Source organism: Papaver somniferum, chromosome 6 (assembly GCF_003573695.1).
Source record: "Papaver somniferum cultivar HN1 chromosome 6, ASM357369v1, whole genome shotgun sequence".
NCBI classification, from domain to species: Eukaryota; Viridiplantae; Streptophyta; class Magnoliopsida; order Ranunculales; family Papaveraceae; genus Papaver; species Papaver somniferum.
This window is the reverse complement of record NC_039363.1, coordinates 14369906-14394425: the sequence shown is the minus strand read 5'-3', so window position 1 is coordinate 14394425 and position 24520 is coordinate 14369906. Positions and strand designations below refer to the sequence as shown.

The window sequence follows — 24520 nt, the reverse complement described above, 5'->3', positions numbered from 1 at the left end:
TATGTTATCAACTTTGACTAATCGTCTAACTGGTCTTCACTCGAACAATAAGTCATTTGATCATCAGTCGATTCATGTAGGTGGTGGCGGTGGTGAAGATGAAGAAGAACATGGTGTAAGAATCATAACACTTGCCGGTACCAATATGGGCGCGACGATGAAAGCAGAGTCGTCGGATGATCAGAAGTCATCTTATGGGATTTCACCAGCGACATTTTATAATGAAGCAATGACTGCATACGCAAACAGTAATTTCCAAGCTATTAATAACTCCATAATGCTTGGTGGAAGTTATAAGTGTAAAGATCCAGGGGTTCATATGGAAACGTCTGATTATCTTGAAGAAACTCATCGTCATCATCGTAATCATAAGAATCGAAACAACAAAGGAAAATCACATGAACACGTTGGAGGAACTTCTTCGTCCAAAAAGAACTCAACTTCTAGTGATGAATCAAGCAGCAGTGATAGTGATGATAATTGATATACCTATATCAAGTTCCTCCTTACTTGAATAAGTACTTCACTTTTATAGTTTCTTCTTTTATATGAATAAAGAAAAATCAAGATATATGTTCTTGGACGTTCAGTATGGTACGTTATAAATACTCATGATGGATGTATGTGTGTCAGTGAATTTCCTTTTGAATTTGATCCATGTTTTTTCACTTTCAAATTGAGACTTTTTGCAGAGGAGTATTTCTCATCTTCTAATCTAGTTTGGGAGTTATGTAATGAGGAACGAAATTCTTAACATGCGTGTTTCATGGTCTTTGGTTGCATACTATAGTTGAAAACATTTTTATGGTTTTTGATAAGTGAACCGCCCAAATGGACCACCCAAAACCGTGCAGACCCAACCAAAATCTAAAATGGAATCCCCTGTTTTTTCTAGTACGTCTCTATGCGGTTCTTAGGTAGTTCAATGTGGAGGTTCTCCCGGAACTACTCTTTTCAGGATTGTATATTAAAAACACAAAATTGGTTAAAAAGATCAAAATTAACAATTTCTGGGTGAAAAAGACTTGTACATTTTGATACTATTTAAATGGTCAAAAATTAAAAACATATTGTTCAAATGGACAAAAATATAAAAATAGTCAGGATGTAACCAGCTTCATCCTACCAATTTTCAAATATTTTTTCTTATTTTTGATTTATATCAGGATGCATCCAGTTTCATCCTTGCTATTTTTTAAGTTTAAGCCGCGATGAATCCAGTTTCATTCTTGCTAATTTTTTTTGTCCATTTCACCCATACTAATTTTTACTCGTCCATTTGAACCATGTTTTAAATTTTTTTGGACAAATAACCCATTTTCTGTATTAAAAAAGACGGGCAACGATACAACGCGGTCATTCACTTGTCACTGGTGGCGAAGAATGTATAGCGACTATGATATTTAAGGAAAACAAAAGCTGAATTTTTTTTATAACTAACTAATAGTCACCATAACTTTAACCCACAGGGGTTAGACCATTAGATGGCAGAATAACTTTGTCTCTTTCTATAACTTTGTCTCTTTCTATCAAGACTTGCCTACTCTTAGATTCTTCTCAAAATTGACAGTACATGGCTACATGCATGCATGCATGCATGCATGACCCAGTTCCATATTCCTAGTTTCATCGTTCATGAATAGTTCGCATCTGTCCACCGATCGGGAACCTAGATGCACACACTTCGACTGTGTAGGGTTTTAGCTCTCCATATTCTAGCTGCTAGTTGGTGTATGTAGTGGACTAACTATACGTATCGTGGTGCGTATTCATTTTCTGAGTAATGCATCATCAGACTAATTTCCTGCTCGAAGTGATTATGTTGCACCAAAAAGCTTGTGCATATTAATATTACCTGATGAACAAAATATTTATATGAGAAAAACAAAAGCTGAAAGATATAGTTTTGTGTTTACAAGTTGGTCACTCACTCCAATCTAATGATCACTAACTAACTAACAGTCACCATATGCACAAGATATGACCATTAGATAGCAGAATTTTATGATTGCATATCATTCTCTGTCAAAATGGATAACTCTCTTTATCAAGACTTATGCTACTATTAAGATTCTCCTCAACATTGACAGTAGGGTTGAAGTCCGATATGACACAAATCATCTCATGAAAATATTATAAGATGCACATTTTCAGCACATATTTCTTTCCAACTCTCTCTTTCTCTCTGTCTCTCTAGTTTCATTATTTCAATGGCGACTTCCACATTGAATACTGAAACACTAGAGAGTCTAGGAACAGCACAAGATGGCAATTCAGAAACCCAAATAGGAAAACCAAACAAAACCAAAAACTGGCTAATGATCATTATAAATTGTGCCTTTGTTATTATTGGTGTAGTAGGAGGTCCTCTCTTAGTGAGACTATACTATCTTCATGGTGTCAATCGTAAATGGCTTACTAGTTTTTTGCAATCTGCTGGTTTTCCAATTCTCATATTTCCTCTCATGTTTCTCTTCATTCAATCAAAATTATCGCCCCGAAAAGATGTTCGAATTTCGTCTTCTTTTTGTATTGAACCGAAGTTGTTTCTTTCAAGTGCTATAATTGGAGTTCTGTTTGGTGTTGATAATTTCATGTACTCGCTGGGTTTATCTTATCTTTCTGTGTCAACTTCTACACTTGTCTTTGCAACTAACTTATGTTTTGTTGCATTTTTTTCATGGTTGATTGTGAAGTAAAAATTTACAGCATTTATTATAAATGCAGTGGTAGTGATGACACTTGGATCAGTTTTGCTGGGTATCAATATCGATGGCGATAGACCAACTGGAGTATCAAAATCTCACTATTTGTTGGGGTTTCTTTTGACGTTGGTGGCTGCTGCTTTAGCTGGGTTAATACTTCCTTTGATTGAACTTGCTTTCAGTAAAGCAACTAGGAACCTTACCTATTCAAGTTTGATGCAGTTCCAGTTCATTCTTTCCCTTTTTTCAACCATTGTTTGCGTCATTGGCATGCTAGTAAACAAGGATTTTCAGGTACATTACCATGAATACACTTATAAATAACATGCGATTCTCAGTTTCTCACTTACTTCATCCCTAGTCTGGCATGTCTACTAACCTATAAGAGCTCAGCCCACGCAAAAAAGAAAAAGAAAAAAAAGGCACGTAAAGCTTTGGTGTAAGATTGCTCATGAATACCATGATACACATGATCTCAAGCCAGGCTTCAGCTCGATATATTCAGTCAAGCTTGACTCCTAAACCGTCGTTCATATAGGTTGTCTAACGGGTGAGAGTAAAATATTACTAATAAACAAAATATGGGATGGGACCAAATGGTATTATATTATGGACACGGTTACAACATTGATGCCATATGCTTAACTTTTACGACCTTACCTAATTAGTTTGAATTATGTCATATTTCCGAAAACTAGGAGAATCCAAGCTCATTTAATAAGATACTGCTAGCCACAAACTCATGTTATGGATTGGCACATAAAGACTGACAGACATGGTTTCCTCTCTTGCACAACTGCTGCATTCTAGCTATTATCAAGCTATAAGCCCCATACTAATTAATGCATTTGGATGTTGATTGATATACCAGGCTATACCAAGAGAGGCAAATGAGTTTGACCTCGGCAAAGCCAAGTATTATATCATAATGAACTATGATTTTGGACATACAGAAATCTTATTAGGCATACTGAATAAAGATAAAAAAGGATGTAAAATAACAAAATCAGAAATCCCCTTAACCAAATTTCTTTTTAATGGCAAATCTACCCTTTACGTATTAGTGTTAGTAATCTGGATTAGTGATTAAAACTTTTATTTAGTGATTAAGATAATTTTCAGAATTATAAAGGTTTGTTTAGATGAAAAAATTTGGGGAAAAAAAAATCAAAGTTTTTATTGAGAAGGAGAGAAGGAGAAAGTGAGAAAATTTTTCTTCTTGATTCAATGGAGGATGAGGAGGGTCATTCTTCATCTAAAAAACCTAGGAAAATACATATCAACTACAACAATGATCCAGAAATGGCTGATTTCTTAGATTGTGAGAATGATTTCACACAAACTCAAATTCAAACTCAAGATGATGATTTTTATGAGCCAAATCCATATGATGAATACATAGATAAAAGGAACCCAATGCTTCTAACACACACGTACACTTCTATTTTATGTCTAATCTCATTTTGTATCTTGAAATCATCAAAAAATTGTATTTTTCATCATGGTTCGGCGAACCAGGACTATGTTCGACTTAAAAATATAAGCCGAACCCACTAAATTGATGAACAGTTCGGCTAGTTGAATTTGTTAACGTTATACGCCAAACCTTCATTTTCAACTTCCAACCTATTTGCAAGATCCTAGCTCGGTTATATTAAAGTCTAATAACAAGCCGAACTTATTCCTGAGAGTTAGGTTTGGTTCTCACTCTAAATATCGTATCAGCCGAACTATATATTTTTCCAAGTTCGGCTCATATTCAAAAAATCACATCAGCCGAACATGATACTGATTTTCCATGAAACACTTAAATTCATACACATTTAGGGGTTAGGATTTTTATTACATATGTTTGCTATTGTGCAGCCTTTTCACAGGATGAACCAAACAAAAAAAGTGGAAATTACTAAAAGTGTTAAGAAAGTGAAGTCTAATGATGGAGAATACCAAGGTCCATATTAAACTCATTAAAATCAATTATATCTTATCTTCAACTTCAAGAGAATGAAAAGACAGACACAACGCAAAAAGAATGAGGTCATTCCGACATCGGACGAAAAAGTTATGGCCAAAACAAGATCAAAAAACTTGAGTGTGCAAAGAGAAGGTTCGGCTGATAACTCAACAACACGAGCTAGCCCAACCTAGAGCCTGCAAATCAATATTTTCGAAGTGTTTACAGAGAGAGGTTCGGCTTAAAAGTGATCTAATCGAGTCAGCCAAACCTGACAACCACCTGGGGTAAATTTCACTTCTCAGGTTCGGCCGGGAAGGTTTGCAAGGTATTATCCGAACCTGACACTGTTCTGGGACGTATTCAATACACATTTTGGGGTTCGACTAAAAATTGACATTTACGGTTTAGCCGAACTGTTCATAGACATTTTCAGGGTGAAATTTCAAGAGCAGTTCGGCTCAAAACTCAACTCAATTATCAGCCGAACCCGCTACTGTAACCGTCAAAACCCTAAGTTTTTAGCAATTTAACCCATTCAATCCATGAAAAACAACAAATAAAAGATTGGGTTTGTAAGGAATACCTTCTTATCCTCATTTCAGTATTTGCAGCTTCAAATGGTTGAATTTCCGATTCAATTTCCGGTTCAATTATAGTTTTTACACCTTCATCTTCAATTGGTTATTCTTCTTTAATTCATGCATTGGAAGAGGATTTAGAACACCTGACGTTTGTTTTTTTCTTTGTACGATCCATTATATAGTTCAGTTTAACCGATGATCGATTTTTCACGAATCGATAATTAATTACAGTGATAAAAAAAAAATCTGAGAGAAAAGGAAGGTGGTTTAGCTGGAAGAAGAAGAAGAGATGTTTAGGATAGTTTATTTTTTGATTTTAGGTTTAAGGGTATATAGATAATTGAACTACCCAATAGACACCCCTTATAAGATCACCTAGGATGGGAAAACTATTTTGTATGCGTTGAAAGTTTTTGGTATGCCTAAAATCATAGTTCATCATAATGGTTGTGACTGCAATAATATGGCAATTCACAACTGTTGGGCTCGTGGGCCTAATCTTCTACACAAGTGCTCTTTTCAACGGTATATTCGCAGCTGTCCTAGTCCCTTTTACAGGAGTAACAGCCGTAATATGTTCGGAAAATGGGTCATTTGTCCAAATATTTTTAAATCACGGTTCAAATGGACGAGTAAAAAATAGTTTGGGTGAAATAGTCAAAGAAAAAAATAGCAAGGATGAAACTGGATTCATCCTAGCTTAAATTTAAAAAATAGCAAGTATGAAACTGGATACATCCTGTGTAAATTAAAAATAAGAAAAAATATTTGAAAATGGGCACGATGAAACTGGTTACATCCTGCCTATTTTTACATTTTTGTCCATTTAAACAGTATCAAAATCTAATGTCCATTTCACCCAGAAATTATTGATTTTGGTCTTTTTAATCAATTTTGTGTAATATGTTACCATGAAAGTTTCACAGGATTAAAAGGAATGGCATTGGCATTATGTCTTTGGGGTTTTTGTTCTTACTTTTATGGAGAATACAAGATGAGGAAGAAGGTGATCAATAATGAAACCCCAAAGAAAGTCGAAAGCGAGCTTAAAAGATTGGATGATCATGAAGTACCAGAAACTGTATAAATCAAGCGCTAATTTATATTGGTACTGTAAAATTATTTGGCGTTGTGATAACTAAATGAGTCATGGTCGTTTAAGTTAACCCTATTGATGGTCAGCAGGTTTTCTAATCGCTACCCGGAAATTGGATTATTTTGATTTTACTCCAACTGTTAGTTTGATTAAGCTTCCTAGACTTATGTTTTGAATGAGGGTTTATCTGGGGTGGGGCTGGCTAATATTGTCGGCTTTGTGGCCTTAGGCCACGCATTTTTTTCTTCGCTTGAGTCTCTTATTTAGTTGGAAAACTTGATTTGCTTATGTAATATGTGATAGAAGAATAAAACTTGAAGTTAGCAACAGATATAATAAGAAAAATTGATTGGCGAAAACAAATTTCTCAAAATCTATGGATATTTGCAGTAAGAATGTTGTAACTAAAAAGGTCTTTTTGCTCATTTAAAAATTGGTAATTTCGTGAAGATATCATGTTTTTTACTTAAAGTTAAAAGTTTATGAGAAAAGGAGTCATCTTTCCATAAACATTCAAAATTGGGTTAATATGAACGAGTAAGATTTTGGTCTGGGTCAAATGGACGAAAGCATATTTAAACCGTCTTTTTTACCCCTTCAACTGTCAGGTCCTTTCAGTCCATCACTCCATCTCAAAACCATCACGTGAAATCTTCTCTATCTTCCCATCGTAGACATTACCATCTATCTCCGCTTTCAACGTAAAAACCTTCGTCAAGACCATTTTTAACTTTTATTTCTTCGCCAGATCAATATCTTTCTCTTTCACCACCATTGTACAACCATAGGTATCATCACCTTCACCAACACCGCTCATGGCCACCGCCTTCACCAACTTCTATCGCCATTAGCACCAGCATTCTAACCCTACCACTAGCAACATTAACTCAATCGTTGTCACCACAACATTAACTCAATCATTGCCACCACAACTAAAATTCCAAACAAGTTTGCCCTAAAATTGTTTTCCAAGACTTGAATGAGTATAACCTACGATATCCTTCACCAGTAACACTATGAACACTAGTAACACCATATCTTGCGGTTAATTCACCACCAAAGACCTCCACTAAGAGAAGGAAAAATAAAAGAAGAACACCCAAAAAAAGAATGCCAATTTCATGTAAGTTTAAACTGGATGCACCTGGTTGCATCTTGTATTATTCATGGATGAAGCCAAGCTTAATCTGAATGAAACTAGTTGCATCCTGTGTTATTCTTAGATGAATTTGAATTATATAAGATTAAACTGAATGAAAATGGTTGCATCTTGTGTTATTCTTGGGTGAATCCAAATGTATCCAACTTCAAACTGAATGAAACTGGTTGCATCATGTGTTATTCTTGGGTGAATCCAGATTTATCCAACTTAAAAACTGAATGAATCTGGGTTCCATCGTGGTGTTTCTCTTGGGTGAATCCAGATTTATCCAACTTCAAACTGAATGAAACTAGGTTTCATCGTGTGTTACACTTGGGTAAATCCAGATTTATACAACTTCAAACTGAATGAAACTGGGTTGCATCGTGTCTTACTCTCCAAATTTAAACTGAATGAACCTAGTTGCATCTTGTGTTTGTCTTGGATGAATCTGGACTCATTCAGTTTAAGCCAAGATGATCCTGATTTCATCTAGCTTTAGAAACAAATCCACACTTTATTGCAACCAACCATATCTTTGTCTTCTTCTGCGCGCAATACTCAGACAAATTAACACCACCAGCCAATGATCCAGACACCAGTAGCACCAGAACTGAATCTCCACCATTCAACCTCTCATTCTACACCTCCAGGCCTATAATTAGTTGCCATCAAGTCTTAGATGTAATCTATTTTAAACCCTTCAAGCACAACCACAACTATTTCTCCTCTTTTTGAAATCAACCACAATAGCTAAATCGAACCCATTAATAAAAACTTCATCTTTCATTACTGCACAACACATCAACACCACCATCTTCAAATTTAAATCATCTTATTTATTGTAATACAAACTCAATATTCAGTAAAAACCATATTTCCAGTTTCTTCCCAATTTGACAGCAGCACAAAAACCTCTTCTTCTTCCTTGTTTTCTCGGGTCAAGAATAAACCCCATTTAATCTCTTATCCATCTTTGCATTATTGCCAACATCAAAACCCTAGTTGCAAACTTCGGACATCACCAAACCCGTCTTTCCTACTCATTAAGAACTTGAATCTCTTATCTTGTTTTTCAACAACTTCAAACTCAGTTCCAGAAACCTAAAACACATCATCAATGGTTAATAAAACTTCAAATTATATTGGATTAATGATTGGATCACATTACAATTTTTATCAAACTTAAATCAAACAAAGAAAAAAATCGAATTGGATTGGATTAGATTTGATTTGATTTTTAATTCAAAATCAACTCAAAACCCTAAAAACTAAGCTTATAGGATGGAACAAAAGATTAGAGAAGAATATGATGATAGATATGAACACGGATTCTGATAACAAAAACCGGAGCTAACTCCATATCGGATAACGAATCTCCTTTTTTTCTCTGTCGATGATGGTGAAGAACAATGATTTTGGTTTCCACGGTTTTTAGGTTTTAACTATTTAGTTTAGGGGGATATATTGTAAACTTTCAAAAACTATGTTGGGTAGAATACCGAAACGAATAATTGAAAAATATCTTTTTAATTCCTGGACACTTAAACAGTATCAAACTTTACATGTCTTTTCACCCAGGGATTATTAATTTAGGGCTATTGGGCCAGTTTTGTGAAAGTTTATCTTTTCCATTACATGGGATAGAAATTGAATGAGCATGTGATGATTATTAGTGAGCAAACATAAAATCTATGAATTACATATGATTAATATTTTTTGGGCAGATTCAGGGACCCGCTAGAGCCTAGTTTAGCTCCCTCATATGCCCGTCCCTAGATATATCCAATAATCAAAGGCATTTATACTTGGAAAACAGTGAAACTTCTTCGTCCAAAAGAACTCAAACTTCTAGTGATGAATCAAGCAGCAGTACACCAATACACCACCGAATAGTAGAAAAATTCATTTCTGGAGGTAGTAGAAATTCTTAATTTCCTTACGTTGTCAATAAGTTCATTTCTATAGTTTCTTCTTTTAATATGATTAGTAGAAGTATGTTCTTGTACGGTCATCGGCACTAAGTAGTACACAAATGAATTTTTTATTTTTTTGATCCATGTTTTTTTACTTTTTTATTTTTAATTCAAGTTCATAGTCGAGTCCTATTTGGTACACACAAGTAACTATGACAAATAATTTAGTTTTAGAGTTATTTGATTGGGAAGGAAATTCTTAACAGTCTTGCTAGACCCGTCGAAGACTTTTCACCGTAAATGCATCGAGAGAGATCGCACGAAACCAGGACAAAATTCGGTGTATTGGGATAGGATGGGGTAGAAGTGGACCTCACCCATCCTCTCACACGATGAGAATGCGGTGTAAATTCTTCGGTGAGTAAATTATTTCCGAATTCTTAATACAAAAATTGTTTCGTAGAACCAAAATACCGTACGGCCGTGATAGACCTACCGAAATGTGCACCGTGATGTACACCGAGAGAGGATCGGACGACCGAAATGTCATCCTCTCTGCATTGGGATAGGATTGAGCCATGAATGGGCCCCACCTCCTGTCACACTCACGCTGCACCAATCATTTTCGAATACCGTATGCTAAAGTCGTAAGTCATCCATACGACCAGACTTGACCACAACTGGATCCCACGCCACGCATTTCTCCTTCTTACCAACGGATAAGGCCGGGATCTCAATTTCAGCCCCATCATCTCTCCATTCCTCAAAAATGCTATCCAAAAATTTCTCATTCCTTCGACAATCTATTTTTTCCTCTGTAAATTCCTGTAAAAAGATCATCCATGAATCTAATCCTGTCACCACCAACATATCCAAAACCATCATTCCCCCACTTCCATTCTCATGATCCCCAAACCAAAAGAACCCATTTCGAATTCAAACTCCGATCATCAAAATCACCTACAACACTACAAACATCACCTGCAGAATCTGCCACAGAAACCCAAACTGGAGTTATCATAATCGGAGGTGGACTTTCCGGATTAGCAGCTGCAAATAAACTACACTCAGAGAAAATCCCATTTGTTCTTTTAGAAGCTTCAGACGGCATTGGTGGTCGTGTAAGAACAGACATTGTTGACGGCTTTATACTTGACCGTGGATTTCAGATATTCATTACTGGATATCCAGAAGCTCAAAAGGTTCTTGACTATGAATCTTTAGATCTTCAGAAATTTTATTCTGGTGCATTTGTTTATTACAATAATGGGTTTCATACAGTTGCTGATCCTGTTAGACATTTGTTTGATGCATTAATGAGTTTAAGTAATCCTATTGGTAGTGTTGTTGATAAGTTGTTAATCGGGTTGACTAGAGTCAAGGTTTTGACAAGATCAGATGAAGATATTCTGACATCAAATGAGGTTTCAATCATGGATTTGTTGACAAAGAATGGGTTTTCAAAGTCGATTATTGATCGGTTTTTCAGACCGTTTTTCGGTGGGATTTTCTTTGATAATGAACTTGAGACTAGTTCAAGGTTGTTTGATTTTATTTTCAAGTGTCTTGCTTTGGGTGATAATACACTTCCTTCTAAAGGGATTAGTGCAATTCCAGAGCAATTGGCAAGTAAATTGCCCAAAAAATCGATCCGTTTGAACTCGAGAGTTGCTTCTGTGGATTTTGATGGATCGGAAAATGCCAGGCCGAGTGTGAAGTTGCAGAATGGAGAGGTTTTCACAAGTGAGTTGGGAGTGATTGTTGCAGTTGAAGAACCTGAAGCTGAGAAACTATTGGCGGGAAAAATACGCGCTCGGAAAAAGCCTGGCCGGAGTACCGTTTGCTTATATTTCTCAGCTGACCGAGCTCCGGTTGATAAGCCGGTTTTGTTTTTGAATGGTTCAGGGAAAGGAATTGTTAACAACATGTTTTTCCCGACTAATGTGGCGAAATCATATGGTCCTCCAGGGAAAACATTAGTTTCAGTATCAGTAATTGGATCGTTTGAAGAAATGTCAGATGAGAGCCTGACGGATGAAGTTGTAAGGGAGTTGTCAGAGTGGTTTGGTGATTCGGTTGTACGGTCGTGGAAGCATTTGAGGAATTACCGTATCGGTTTTGCGCAGCCGGATCAAAAACCGCCGACTAATTTGTTGAGAGATTTGAAGATTGGGTCTAGTGTTTATGTGTGTGGTGATTGTTGGAGTTCAGCTTCTTTTGATGGAGCTTTGAGTTCTGGTAGAAGAGCTGCTGAAGCTTTCCTTAAAGATGCTTTAGTTTCTGTATAGATAGTTGGGTTTGTTCATTGAAATTTGTACATTGCTATATTGGCAACATTGTTGCGTATAAACACGAGTATTTTGCGCGGCCATTGTGCCTGTCAGAGATCCGCGGATCGGCCTATTGCTTTTGATTCATTTCAGTTCTTTCGCCTCTCTGTTGCTAACTTTTCCGTTCTTCCCAAAACGTTGTTTCTTGCAGTGTTTTGCGAGCAGAGATGGTAAATGTCAAAAGAAGAAAAAAACACCTCATTCTCTTCCATTAATACTTTTTTACTCGATCGATTAAGCTTAAGCATCTAAAGTTTGCCAGGTTTCTGGTTCACTTCTGAGTTATAGTGTTTTTGTTTTTCTTGTTGACTCCGTACGTGACAGATGTCAGACCGTTTTTTTTTTCTAACTCGCGATCTGAGTTAAATCTAAGTCCTGACTTGGACCCTTTTGAATCAGGTAATAAAATGCCCCTGATTCATGGGACCAAGCCACTGACTCACGTATTTTTGAGTCAGATGAGTCAAATCTGACTCAAAAAACAACATATTTAGTCAGATTCAAGAGAGTTAGGTGATTTCAGTTAGATCCAGACGAGCCATATCAAAATGGAGAAAACAAACGTGTTGTTAGATTCATCTTCAGCTCACTTCTTAGTTAGGATCCATGTTTAATTCAGACAGTTGGTTACTTGTTATAGTGGAAGGTTTCTATTAGAGCAAGACCTATGTCACATCTTTCCATTGAATTAGTTAACAACTAAGGAAGCGTACTGTCTGCCTACAGGTTTCTCATTTTTACTGAAATGGCATCTCGGCCGCCATCCTGATAATATTTTTAAAATAAATTTGGACTATAGGAACTCCGTCGTTTTGATGATTATTGTCACCAAATGACATTTAGTCTTTCAACTAATGTTAAACCATTATTTTCTCGTCATAGAGACTACTTTACGCGTCCACTGCTTCACACAGGGCCGGCCCTGAGGGAAGGTCAACGAGGGTTGATTTTGCGGCAGCACGGAAATAGGGGAAGGAAAATAATATTTGTCAAGGGTGATTTTGTGCTAAAAAAAAATATGAAGGTATAAATCGTGATTACCGATTAAAAAAGAACATATTCCTAAGTGTTTTAGGGGCATATTGTAGATAAAGAGTTACTCTAGTAGTTTAGCGCTAAATATGTAAAAGTCTCTTATAGAATATACCATTGCTCTTTCAGCTCAGTTCAATCCATTTTTCTATGTGAGAATGTACATAGTTATACCTTGTCTTTGCTATCACCTCGGTTGTTCATATGATTTTTCAGATGTCTCTTGTGTTATTACAAATATTTGATCAGCTATTTGATTCCATGGTAGAAAATGAGTTAATTTGTTGTGTTTGCTATTGGAATTTGGAGAACATGCACTATAGTATATTAATCATAGCATCAACAAGTCTAAGTAGCAGTCAACTTGTGGTAAATGCCCTATAAATTTGGTCAACTCTACATTTTTCACTTGTCTAATTTTACTTCTTTCATATTTATATTTTGTTTCAGTGGTAAAACATGTAATATTTCACTTAGATACAACATCAGCATTTACGAATTTCATAATCACGCTTGGGTTCTTCGCAACATCAGAATATGATCACGCTAGTGAGGTAATCGTCTTTTTATTTCCCCATTTGTTTGTTGCATCTTGAATTGATTCAAAAAATTTAACTGCTAATACGGTAAATAACCAGGTGTTAATGGTGAACTTGGAGTAATTATCTCTTCATTTTCCCTTGTTCTTTTTGCATTTCGATTACACCTGAAACACTGTAAGAAGTCTCTGAAGCGTGTAGTTTTACTGAGCTCAAAGGAAGGCATAAGGAAATTTGGAGAAGATGCATGATGCTATTGTCTTGCATTGGTCGTTGTTCTTTGGACGTCTAAAACAGAGAAGTTTAAAGTCGTAAGTGTAATTTTCAATCAACTAGGAGTTTGTGTTACATATGTTGTAGTATGGGAAGCTTAATTAGTTCTTTGGGTGTAGTTATTTTTTATTTCATTAATATAACCTCTTTTGTTTAGAAAAAAAAAATGGTGAACTTGGTCATGCTTCAAGACCTGTGAAATGGGGAAACAATTTTGATGCCGCCTTTGGGAGCAACAAAATCTCAGGGCCGACCTTGGCTTCATAGTTCATACTTGTAGGGTGTTTGAATACTTTCGGAGAAGTTGTTTTTTTGACTTCTAGAAATAAAAAAGTCGTAAATTAGGTTGAGATAATCAAATCTCATAATGAAATTTTTTTTTTACCTTATATGGATCCAAATGTTATTGCTTTTTGACTTCTGCGAATAACTCCTTCATAAAAAGTAACGTTTTTCTTCTCTAAATTGTTATGTTGGAAGTTAGTTTGACGATGAAATTTTAGAATGGTTTTTAGAAGAAAATAAGTTAACTTTCCGTGAATCAATACTTTTTCTATTTCCGACTTCTGGAATCAACTACTACTTTAGGGTCTGTTTGGGAGCCTGGAAATGGGATGACATATTCTTTAATAATTTATCTTAATTTAATTTATGATAACCTTGTTACTGGTTAACTTTAATGTTGTTTGTCTAAAATTCTATCATATTTTGGGCCAGGTTGATATCTGTTTGTTTGACTTCAGAAATAGGCTAATACAAATACTTATTTTAAGGCAATTACTTATTTTAAAAGGAAAATAATTGTCTAACCCAGGTGAGGATACATGTATCCCAAGCATTTGGAAGAATAGCATAACCTCACTTTTTTAGCTTCCTAAAATCAAGGAAGGTTTAGTAATCTTTATCCAGGATTGGATTTGCAGTGAGATAAACACAATTTAACCGTTTTTCACTGGATAACCCAACCTAGGTTGGGATATCCAGGGTACCAAACACAACCTTAATTTTATGAAAACTTGTATCCAGACATCCGATTACTATCCCATAGCCGTAGCCAATGCTTGCTAGATGATTCCAATTTCGTCTAGCATAATGTTTATCGTTCCAGCATCCATTGGGTAAATCTAAAGTAAATTTTTTTTTGATAATACCTACCCTTTAATCCCCAAAAGATAATAGAGATCATTCACGTACTTTTCACTTTTTCTCGAAAATTTTCCTCATTTTCTCTCTCTATACTTTCTCTAGTTCTGGTTCGATTGGTTCTAATCTCAGAACTGCATCCCATTAGTCAAATGCACCATTTTTGTTTTAAACAAGGACAATTTCTTTATTAAAGTCTGGATCATCATATTCTTCATTTAATGATTCTTGTACCATATATTCGATATCTGAACCCTCAATACTGGGCGAGTCTAATGCCTGGACTCCCAACTGTGCTTGGATTCTTCTACGAGGATGCATACTATTACGCATAACAGGATCAGTTTTTAGTTGAAGGTGCATTTCAAGGTTTTCTAGACTTGACATAGAAACACAATGATTATCTGTAGACTCTGGTAACCGAACCGGGAAAACGGTACCCTAATCCTTATCCTGACGTTCATGCTCAATAATTAGACAACATTTCATTATTAGGTTCAATACAGATTATTTCCAATAGTTACATGGTGATCCGATAATTCTAAATTTTCCTTGAAGTACTCCAAAAGCACGCTCGACATTCTTTCTTTTAGCCATTTGATACTTGTTGAATCTTACTATATCTGGAACTTCCAATATCTGACTGAAATCTTGTACAATTGTAGTCAACTTTGGATAATAACCCATCTTGTATTGGTGAACGTCGATGACATAACTGCATAGAGGTGCTATATCCCTTAGCATGTTTCAAAAAGAGGTGGGTGCGCCAACACATTCAAATCATTATTTGACACATGAATTCCCAAAAAAAAAAAACATGCTAATACCATAATCATATGATGACACTGTCTCTGATTCCATAGAATTATTATTTTCTTTACCGCGTTAAGTTCCTTGCCAAACTATCAGACTACTGCATACAACCAATACTACCCAGCACTCCCGGAAATTCTCGTTCGACATTCTCACCTAGCAACCTCTGAACATCTTCAGGATTAGGTTGGCGCACGTATCTTTCTCCAAAACACATGCAAATTATGTGGAAAAATATTTTTAAATAATAGTACGTTATTGTGGCACCCATATGAGTATAGTCATTGACATTATCAGCAGATGTACTTAAGCATAAACATTTCATCACGACAACTAATTTCATATGTGGAGAATGCCCCATAACACCAGTTGCATCCAGATGTTGGATGCAATTTTTCATCCACCTCAAGTAATTTTCCTATCGATTTCTCGAATAAATCTTCCTTCATGCCCAGACGTTGTTTGAATCTTCATGAAGTATGGCCAGTTCCAGGTATGAAATAATCATTCATCATATTCGTATCATGCCACACTCGATATCAGGTAAATACACTCCGTGTTTGCACCTCTCTAGGCACCTGTTGCCTAATAATTGTGCAAATTGTAGCATAGATTTTTCTTCTTTATCACTTGAAGTATCCAAATGGATTCCGTATGTAAGTCTCAAATAAGCACGCATCAGACCTATATTTTACCCGTGTAAACAACAACTATAGTTTCAATTTCTCTATACCATAAATGAAATATAAGTAAATCAACATTAAACATCAATAGAATAGTAGTTTAGTTTATAAACATTTCATTCAACATAAATCAAGAGATACGTCACAAAATAAGTAATAATCATATATTTTCCCTACATCTATGTCCTAATGTTGTTATTGACTTATATACAATATAGCTAATTGATAAGCACGTAAGTGCTACATTTTATACCCATATTTATATAAGATAGGACTCGATATTTTGACTAATGATGTTATTTTAGTGCTTTCATAAAAAGTACGAGAAAGTCCGATCACTGTAAGAGAAACTGGCTAAACGAGAAAATAAATGGCGTTTGCGACTACAACAACCAAAGCTACTTCTCGCTGCACCAAAAAGAGACCTTAGTTCTATAATGAAGTAAAGGGCATATTATGGGTTGTGTTCCAGTGAGATGGTGGTCGGAAATGTGTCGGATTAGAGGAGATGATTAAAAGGACTGATTAAAAAGGGTATCAGAACTTAGCACCAGCATGGAACTGCATGTATTACTGCCACAGAGTCAGCTGGTGAGAGGAGCGAACAAAGGGGTTTTCTGGTGTTGTAATTAGTTTCGCAAGCTATCAATTCAGATGGTGGCTGTATGGGAGAGATGAAGTTCAAGCTATTTAGAGGTGGTTGAAGGTGATGCTGGAAATGATGGCAGGGAATGAAGGCATTTTAGGAGTTCGGTTCTTGAAGCTCGCTGGAGTTTTTTACATGGACATTGGATAGAAGTCAGTTGGATTGTACACGGGTTTGAGCAGCAGAAATCTTTGGATTTATCGTCTTGCTTCTTAGCAAGTGGATGCTAGTTTCGAGTTCGAGTGAACATCACTGAGTTTTCAAGAGAGGATTATGAGATTTGTGTCATATTTGAATGGCAGCATCTCTCTGCAAAGGTATTAGAAGACATGAGAAGTTGGATTGGCTGAGCTATTGGCAATCGGCCCAAGGCAGTGGTCGAATTCAGGGTGAATGGAACAGATTTTGAGATTTTATGGCTGAAATTGGTTGCAGTCAAGTAGAGTTGTGGTTATTCATTATCGAGAATCATCTGCTGGCAGTGGTGGTTGAAATTGGTGAGAAGAATACAAAGGAGAGATGGAGCAATGGGCTGGATTCAGTGAAGTTGCAGGAGTCAGTGCAGTGACTGAGAAAGGAAGAAGATGGAAGCAAGATCTGGGAATGAAGCTGGCCTGGAGGTTATGGGTTTTTACCCAGATCGACGTGTATGGATGACAGCTGGTGTCAAGGAATAGTTAGCTGAGATGTTTTAACCGGTGGTGGAAGTTACAAGTCCAGAGAATGGAGAATTGTATTGCCGGAATTAAGATACTTTTGTCTGTAGACATAAGTGGAAGTTCTGTGCCAGAAGCAGCGTATGTGAATGGAGAAATGCATTAATTAGCAACAGAAAATCAAGGTGCCAAGACAGGTGCTGGTAAGGGACGGACGAATTGAGATTGGTGTTGTTGCAGGTCATGGCCTGAAGGTGAAAAGAAATGGAGTCGGCTGTTGTGAACCTGTATGTGGGAGTTGTGATTTTTAGTGGATCGGGCCTGGTACTACTTGTACGGTCCAAGTAAGGGTCTTAGTAGCAACTATATATTTTCATAGTGATACAGAAGACAATGGGAGGCCGGCTGGAGACGAGTTTGGAGGCCGACCGCAAGAGAACACAAAGAACAGCCGCGGCTGCAAAGTGGAGAAACGGAAAGAAGGTTTTCGTATTTATTTTCAATTTTGATTTTATTTACTTGTGATTTTATCAATATTTTTATGGCTTGTTAGAGCATTGCTCGGTCAAACTCGCATGCGTTGCTATCTTAAGCATGTTTGTCAATGTTAGTGATCAAAACTATAAGTCTTGATTTCTAGTCTACTATAGCTAAGCCTCGGACTAGGATAGAAAGTGTAGTTGAGCTCAAGGACTTCATGGATATTCTTCATACAATAAGAAGAACTACTCAAGGAACCGATGGAACTTCTCGACAAAAAGGTATGTGAAGACTTGAACTTATCTGTTACTCAAAAGTCTATCTACTCTATCTCCTACTTCTTGAGACAAAAAGTTGTATGCTATATAGAGACTTAGATTATACACATTTGGTATTTCGAGCCGAGCATACCTCGCCTATCTATATCTCGAAATATGTGTTGTTAAGCGTTTCGCTTCGACTATGTTTATCTTTACCTAGTGACGAAAGTCATGATATCTTTCAATCACTTTGAAAATTGCTTTGACGAGAAATGGTGTAACAACTATATAACGTCCTCTAAGAATGTTTCAATGGTGGAATGAGAGTTTAGATTACATAACCAATGATGGACGTAAGTATTGTTGTGGAAATACATATGTGCATAAGTCATATTCCTTGAACCAAAGTTTGCGAACTTTGTTGATCAAGAGAATCCGGAAGAATGGATTGTTGCCAAGTCCGCGAACTGCTGAACTTCTCATCCAAGAAATTCTGCTGGAGTTGAAAAACTTGTTACGTGAGTACCAGCCCGCGAACCGGCGGAAAGTGTTTGCCGAGATTTTCTGCTGGAGTTTGTAAACTCTGCCCGGTTGCTTAAGTACGCGAACCTAGTGTGTGAACTTAAGAAGGTTATATATCTGAAGATGATTTCTGAACTTAAACTTATACAGACTAAGGAATGCAAGTTGAAAATCGTGGCTATAAAGTTCATGAACCGACTCAAGTGAATCAAATCATCTTTGCTTCAATTGTGTCTTGTTTAGTACATAATATTTCCTCGCAATTGAACAACTCTCTAACTAGTTCATTTGAGTCACTTGAACTAGTTATGGTGAAGAATAATATGGTTGGTATGAAATGCTCATATGGCTAATCTTTTAGTTAACTATTGTTGAACCAACAATGTACACGTTTGGTTACGGTTAACAAACCTAGAAGCGTACATTTCATTTGTGTACAACAAGCTAAGTTTTTGATCTAATGGTTGAGAAATATTAGCTTGAATCTAAATAAGGTTTTCATCTAACGGTGGATATTGTTTCCTTTGTGACCAAGGCGAAACCCTGATTTAAAAGACTATATAAGGGGACATCTAGCAACTCTGCAAAACTAATCCCCACACCTCAGTGTGGTACTAGTTTGCGTGCTAGAGTCGTTTCTCCTTTAACCTTTGGTTTTCTTCTTCTAAAACCAGGTTAACGACTTAAAGACTTCATTGGGATTGTGAAGCCAGACCGATACTACTTTTGTCGTAGTTGTGTGATCTGATCTTGCATTTTCTATCGTACGAGTACAATCTGATTGATTGGCTTGAGATTAATATCTCCGATAGGCAAGTTATGAAAAGTAGTCACAAACATCTTCGTCTCATTGTTTGTGATTCTGTAACATCTTGTTTCGCTACCATACGATTAAGATTGTCGTGAGATGATTGATTTATCTAGGTTGTTGTTCGGGAATATAAGACCGGATTATCAATTGGTTCCTGTTCACCTTGATTATTATCAAAAGACGGAACAAAAACTTTAGGGTTTTTCTATGCGAGACAAATTGATCCTTTGATAGACTTGTCTGTGTGAGACAGATTTGTTTATTGTTAAAGCCTGCGATTTTGGGTCGTAGCAACTCTTAGTTGTGGGTGAGATCAGCTAAAGGAATCAAGTGCGCAACATCCTATTGGGATCATAGGCGTAGGGAGTACAACTGTATCTTGGATCAGTGGGAGACTGATTGGGGTTCAACTACAGTCCAGTCCAAAGTTAGCTTGAAGTAGGCTAGTGTCTATAGCGGCTTAATACAATGTGTGTTCAATCTGGACTAGGTCCTGAGGTTTTTCTGCATTTGCGGTTTCCTCGTTAACAAAATTTCTGGTGTCTGTGTTATTTCAGTTTCCGCATTATATTGTTTTATCTTTATAATTGAAATAATACAGGTTGTGTGTTAGATCATCAATTAGAGTAAGCCAACTTTTGGTTGTTGATTGTCATTGATTGATCCTTGGATATTGGTCTTTGGTACCATCCAAGTTATTCCTTGTATTTCATTAGTACTCACAGTTTCTGTCTGAGGAAATCAAATCAAGAGAGAGAGAGAGATATAAACTCGTTGATATACTTTTAATTGATTGAGTCTTGTTGATTCTCTTAAAAGTATATTCGAGTTTGTCCATACAGATTGCTAAGCGAAATATTGGGTGTTGTTGATAGACCCCCGTTTTTCATGGCTTTTGAGAAATCCATGTTTGGCTAGATACTTTTGTAACTAGGGTTTATGATTGAAACCACTTGGGGTATTAGGCTATTTAAATTGATTATTAGAGCAAACGACCATTATGAATTGGATATGATTAGTTCTTGATATTGTTTATCGATTTATCGAAATATGAGTTGTCCCTTCACCGGTTTTGTAGAACCTTTGTGCATAGTTGTTAGGATAACTAATATATTCGTCTCATTGTCTGATATTTCATGCTTAGGTTGATTCCTTTGATGGGGTATGCTTAGGATAGTCAGGTATTATTTGTGAACCTAAATTTAGTTTCGTATAATTTTCTCGCTAACACAATTTGATGGTGCATGCTTGGATTTAGTCTTTTGATGTGCCATTCTTACAGTGTCCCAGTGATATTTGCGACTCTAATACATATAATAGGTGATATGGATATAACGGACGATAAATAAATATTCATGAATTATGTTTCATTTCAGTAATTTAATAGAAATAGTGGTGGATACTATGAACCCTGCTTACCGACTCTTCTATTGATTTCATTTGTTACTTTAGTTTATTTTTCTGTTATTATTCTTTCAATAATCCAAAAACATTATTGCTAGTTAGTTAATTAGGAATACTGATTATTGATATTTCCACCGCTCCCTGTGTGAACGACCCGTACTTTCCTATGCCTACTAGTTAGACACCGTGCGATTGCGGTTATTATATACAGGGATCTTTCCATAATCCTATCACTAATCAACTTAATATCAAAAATCTCATGACTAACAAAAAATAAAAAAATTAACTCCAAACCCTAACATTATAATGGCTTACCTTTGATGAATTTGTGGATGGACTTCGAGATTGAAGAATACAATGAAACCACCTTTAACGATAGATTAAAACTTTTAACTTCAACCAACGAATCAAACTAAACCACCATCTAAACCAAAAGGGCGTAAAAAGGATGTAAATGAGGGTTAAGAGACAAATAAATGAGCGAGTGAAAAAGGAGATGGCAAATCCGAGCATCTCATAGATCTTTATACTCCAAAAACGGATACTCCGTTTTTGTTTAAGTCAAGATCAATGCAGTGATTCACAAGTAAATTGTGTTTCCGTTTGGAACTATTTACATGGACACTGAGTTTCCGCGTGGTATAGCTAAGCGATGTCACACACCCATAGTGAGGTGCTGATAGTCGCATTTATGTGTCTAATATAGCCCAATTGTATAAATTGTTAGTACCCATTTTTGTACTTATTATGGTATTTTATTTATTTGTAGGTGTTTTTGGAAAAATAAGGTTTTGCGGCGAAAGTGACTGAATATGTGGCATTTGGACCTCTGTAAACAGTGAACCGGAAGTACCCCGAAAGTATGCCGGAAGCGCCCCAGAAATGCACCGAAAACGTCCCAGAAATGTCCCGGAGGAACCCAGAAAAATTATTATTCCCCCCCCAAAAAAGGATGTTTCCACCCCATTTGCTAAAGGGACACCCAATAGTGGTTAGGGGGACACCCTTTCTTCACGATTCAAAAAATGGCGGGAAAATCTTATGCCATGCACACTTCACTGGCAGTTTAGGGTTCGATCTTGTGTGGGCTTTGAGCGAGATTCAATCGCTGGAAATGATTGGGATGGACCTAATATAGCCTAACAGGCTTGGTTCAATGAGTTGGATTGAAAAACATGGGCCAGAAATTCGAGTTTGGAAGTAAACAGGGGACCGAGATATTTTAGAAGATTATGTTAATTACGGAAGCTGTGTGAAGATTGTGAGAAGATATTTGGGAAGATATTCTCTCATGATATTATACGAACAATTTAAGACAATCCAGAGACGCGTAGAAGATTTAAACAGGGAAGAAAATCCCATATCCTGCATGAAATACAAAGAAAATATTCCCGAAGTTAATGGAGATTTCTGGGAGTTATTGTGAAGATTTGAAGGCATTAAACAGTATATAAAGGCTCTTTGGGTCTACTAGAGAGGGTGTCGAGAGTTGGGAGAAGATAGGAGAGCGCAGGAAGCAGAAATCACGAGTTGAGTTTCTGCTGCTGCTTCCATTGATGAAGGCCAAGAACACGAAGAACAGACTTGCATAGACAGTCGTTCTCCAACAGTGTTTACGACGCAGAGCAGTGGGTCGTAGTGTGGGTCGTAGTTTGGGTCTTGCAACAGCATAACATTTGTATCGTTCTTCTTGTAACAGTTGAACAACGCCTTTGCAACAGTTATTTCTGTTGCAATTTTTTCTGTTCAATTGTTTTACTCCCTTTAATCGACTTTTGAGTTTATACATGTATTTTGAGATTATGATTAATATGAGGAGCTAAACCCCAACACTGGGGCGACGGAGGAAGCCTTAATTCATCCATGTGGTAATTTTATTTAATTCTTTATTTACTTTTTGCACCAATTTTAATTGAATTAAGATTTTAATTAATTATTTGTGATTTCATTTGATGGTTTATGCTTAGTCCTAGGAATTTTTGATATGCCATGCTTAAGAAATACAAGTAATATTTTATAAAATCTACTTTGGCAAAGAATAGGGTTAATATTCATTTTGTTTTGAAATATAATTGCCTAGAATTAATTTCTGAACCATTTAAGAAATGAATTTGGTCGAATCCTAAGCCCCAGTAACTCTCACCATTGTTAATATTTTTGTATATAATTTTATTAAACCTTTAAATTTAATCTTCACAAATCTTTGAGTTCGAATCCTATTTACTACAAAAACCCCATCAAAAAATCAATTATGATTTTGGCGCAGCCGACGCGGATTTGTGCTTAGGTAGAATTTTTAGGTTTTTATTATTTTTTATTATTTTATTTGTTCCTTTTTACGTTTCTTTTTGTGTCTTTGATTTACAGGTTCGAAGTGGAATATTAAGGACTTGGGAACAAAAAGCTTAAAGCTAAAAGCTAAAGGAGAAGAAAAAAAAGACATAATTTTTTTTTTTTAGGATTTAATATTTATTATTTTTTTTTTGTATATAGCTTTTATTTATTTTTTTTAGAATTTGTAAATAGGCTTTTTTTTCATAATTTTTGTAATTTTTTTGGACTTTATTCTGGACTTTTGGGAATTTTTTTAACCCTACGAAAGGGTCTTATTATTAATAAAAAAAAATTTATATATAAACTGTGTGCAAGGAAGGAAGACGATTACTATATCGTCTCGGCCCCTCGGGTTCGTACATGACATAGGAGTCGTGGCCCGAGTCGACTTCAACGGTTCATCCCCCGTCTGGTACGGGAGGTAAGTCCATCGAAACACTCGCGAATCTCCTGTAAGCGAGTTACTGCATTCCTTAAGGTGATTCATTGATTGAGGACGAATTTGGACTGTTTTTAAATTCCGAGTAAAGGGAAAGGCCTTGCCAATACAAGATAAGGGTTCGGATTTCATCACCGCTCCCTTCTTGCCCTCCTTAGGAAAACGAAACCTAACGCGAACCCAAGCTTAAAATTTGGAATAGAACGAGATCGATAGGGTAACGAGCTTAATAGGAAACTCGTTCGAAAAATATTGGTTGCTCTTTAAGCACACTTCAAAGTTCATGATGGTTTCTGTGAGTTGAATGCGTGACTGCGCCACCTTGTGATAGCGGTGAGGCCTTGGGTATCAAAGCTCCACTGAGCTTCCCTCGCCTCAGTTCAACTTATTTTGACTCGGATTGATTCCAGAGGGGTTTGCTCAAATTGCAACGAATTCCCTTTCGAAAGATAGAAGCTGGTCTACAAACAATCTAAGTGGAGCCATCATGCTTTTTGTTTGCTAGAAATCTTTAGGTTTGTTTTGGTGGAGTCGAGTCGGCCTTGTTTGTGGTTGTGTAGAATTCCCTTGCAATTAAGAATGTCGAACTGGTATGATAGAAGCCAATACAATGAGTATCGATTTGAATTTGATTATGGACATCATCATTTTTATGACCATGGTGGGAATAGTAGTTGGGAACGCCAACCTTTTCAAGGTTATGGTTCATACCATGGTGAGCCCAATTACTATCCACACGCGAATTGGTCTTACGAGCAA

The 24520-nt window shown here is 36.3% G+C and overlaps 2 protein-coding genes across 2 annotated transcripts; both read left to right on the top strand.

Annotated features, from left to right (window-relative positions):
• The first annotated feature begins 2155 nt into the window (after positions 1 to 2155).
• LOC113286994 (purine permease 1-like) lies at positions 2156 to 3026 on the top strand. Its single transcript, XM_026535653.1, has 2 exons — positions 2156 to 2596; positions 2728 to 3026. The coding sequence occupies exons 1-2, from the start codon at positions 2211 to 2213 to the stop codon at positions 2780 to 2782; spliced, it is 441 nt and encodes a 146-aa protein (XP_026391438.1). The 5' UTR covers positions 2156 to 2210; the 3' UTR covers positions 2783 to 3026.
• A 7128-nt stretch (positions 3027 to 10154) lies between these two features.
• Positions 10155 to 11825, top strand: LOC113286992 (probable polyamine oxidase 2). Its single transcript, XM_026535652.1, has one exon. The coding sequence runs from the start codon at positions 10239 to 10241 to the stop codon at positions 11682 to 11684; it is 1446 nt and encodes a 481-aa protein (XP_026391437.1). The 5' UTR covers positions 10155 to 10238; the 3' UTR covers positions 11685 to 11825.
• Positions 11826 to 24520: the final 12695 nt, after the last annotated feature.

What these genes read in the sequence shown, in the direction of transcription:
- LOC113286992 (XM_026535652.1), top strand. Translation starts at nt 10,239, where the DNA reads ATGAATCTAATCCTGTCACCACCAACATATCCAAAACCATCATTCCCC.
- LOC113286994 (XM_026535653.1), top strand. Translation starts at nt 2,211, where the DNA reads ATGGCGACTTCCACATTGAATACTGAAACACTAGAGAGTCTAGGAACA. An exon ending in TTTGGTGTTGATAATTTCAT is followed by an intron (nt 2,597 to 2,727) that starts GTACTCGCTGGG and finishes TTATAAATGCAG; the next exon opens with TGGTAGTGATGACACTTGGA.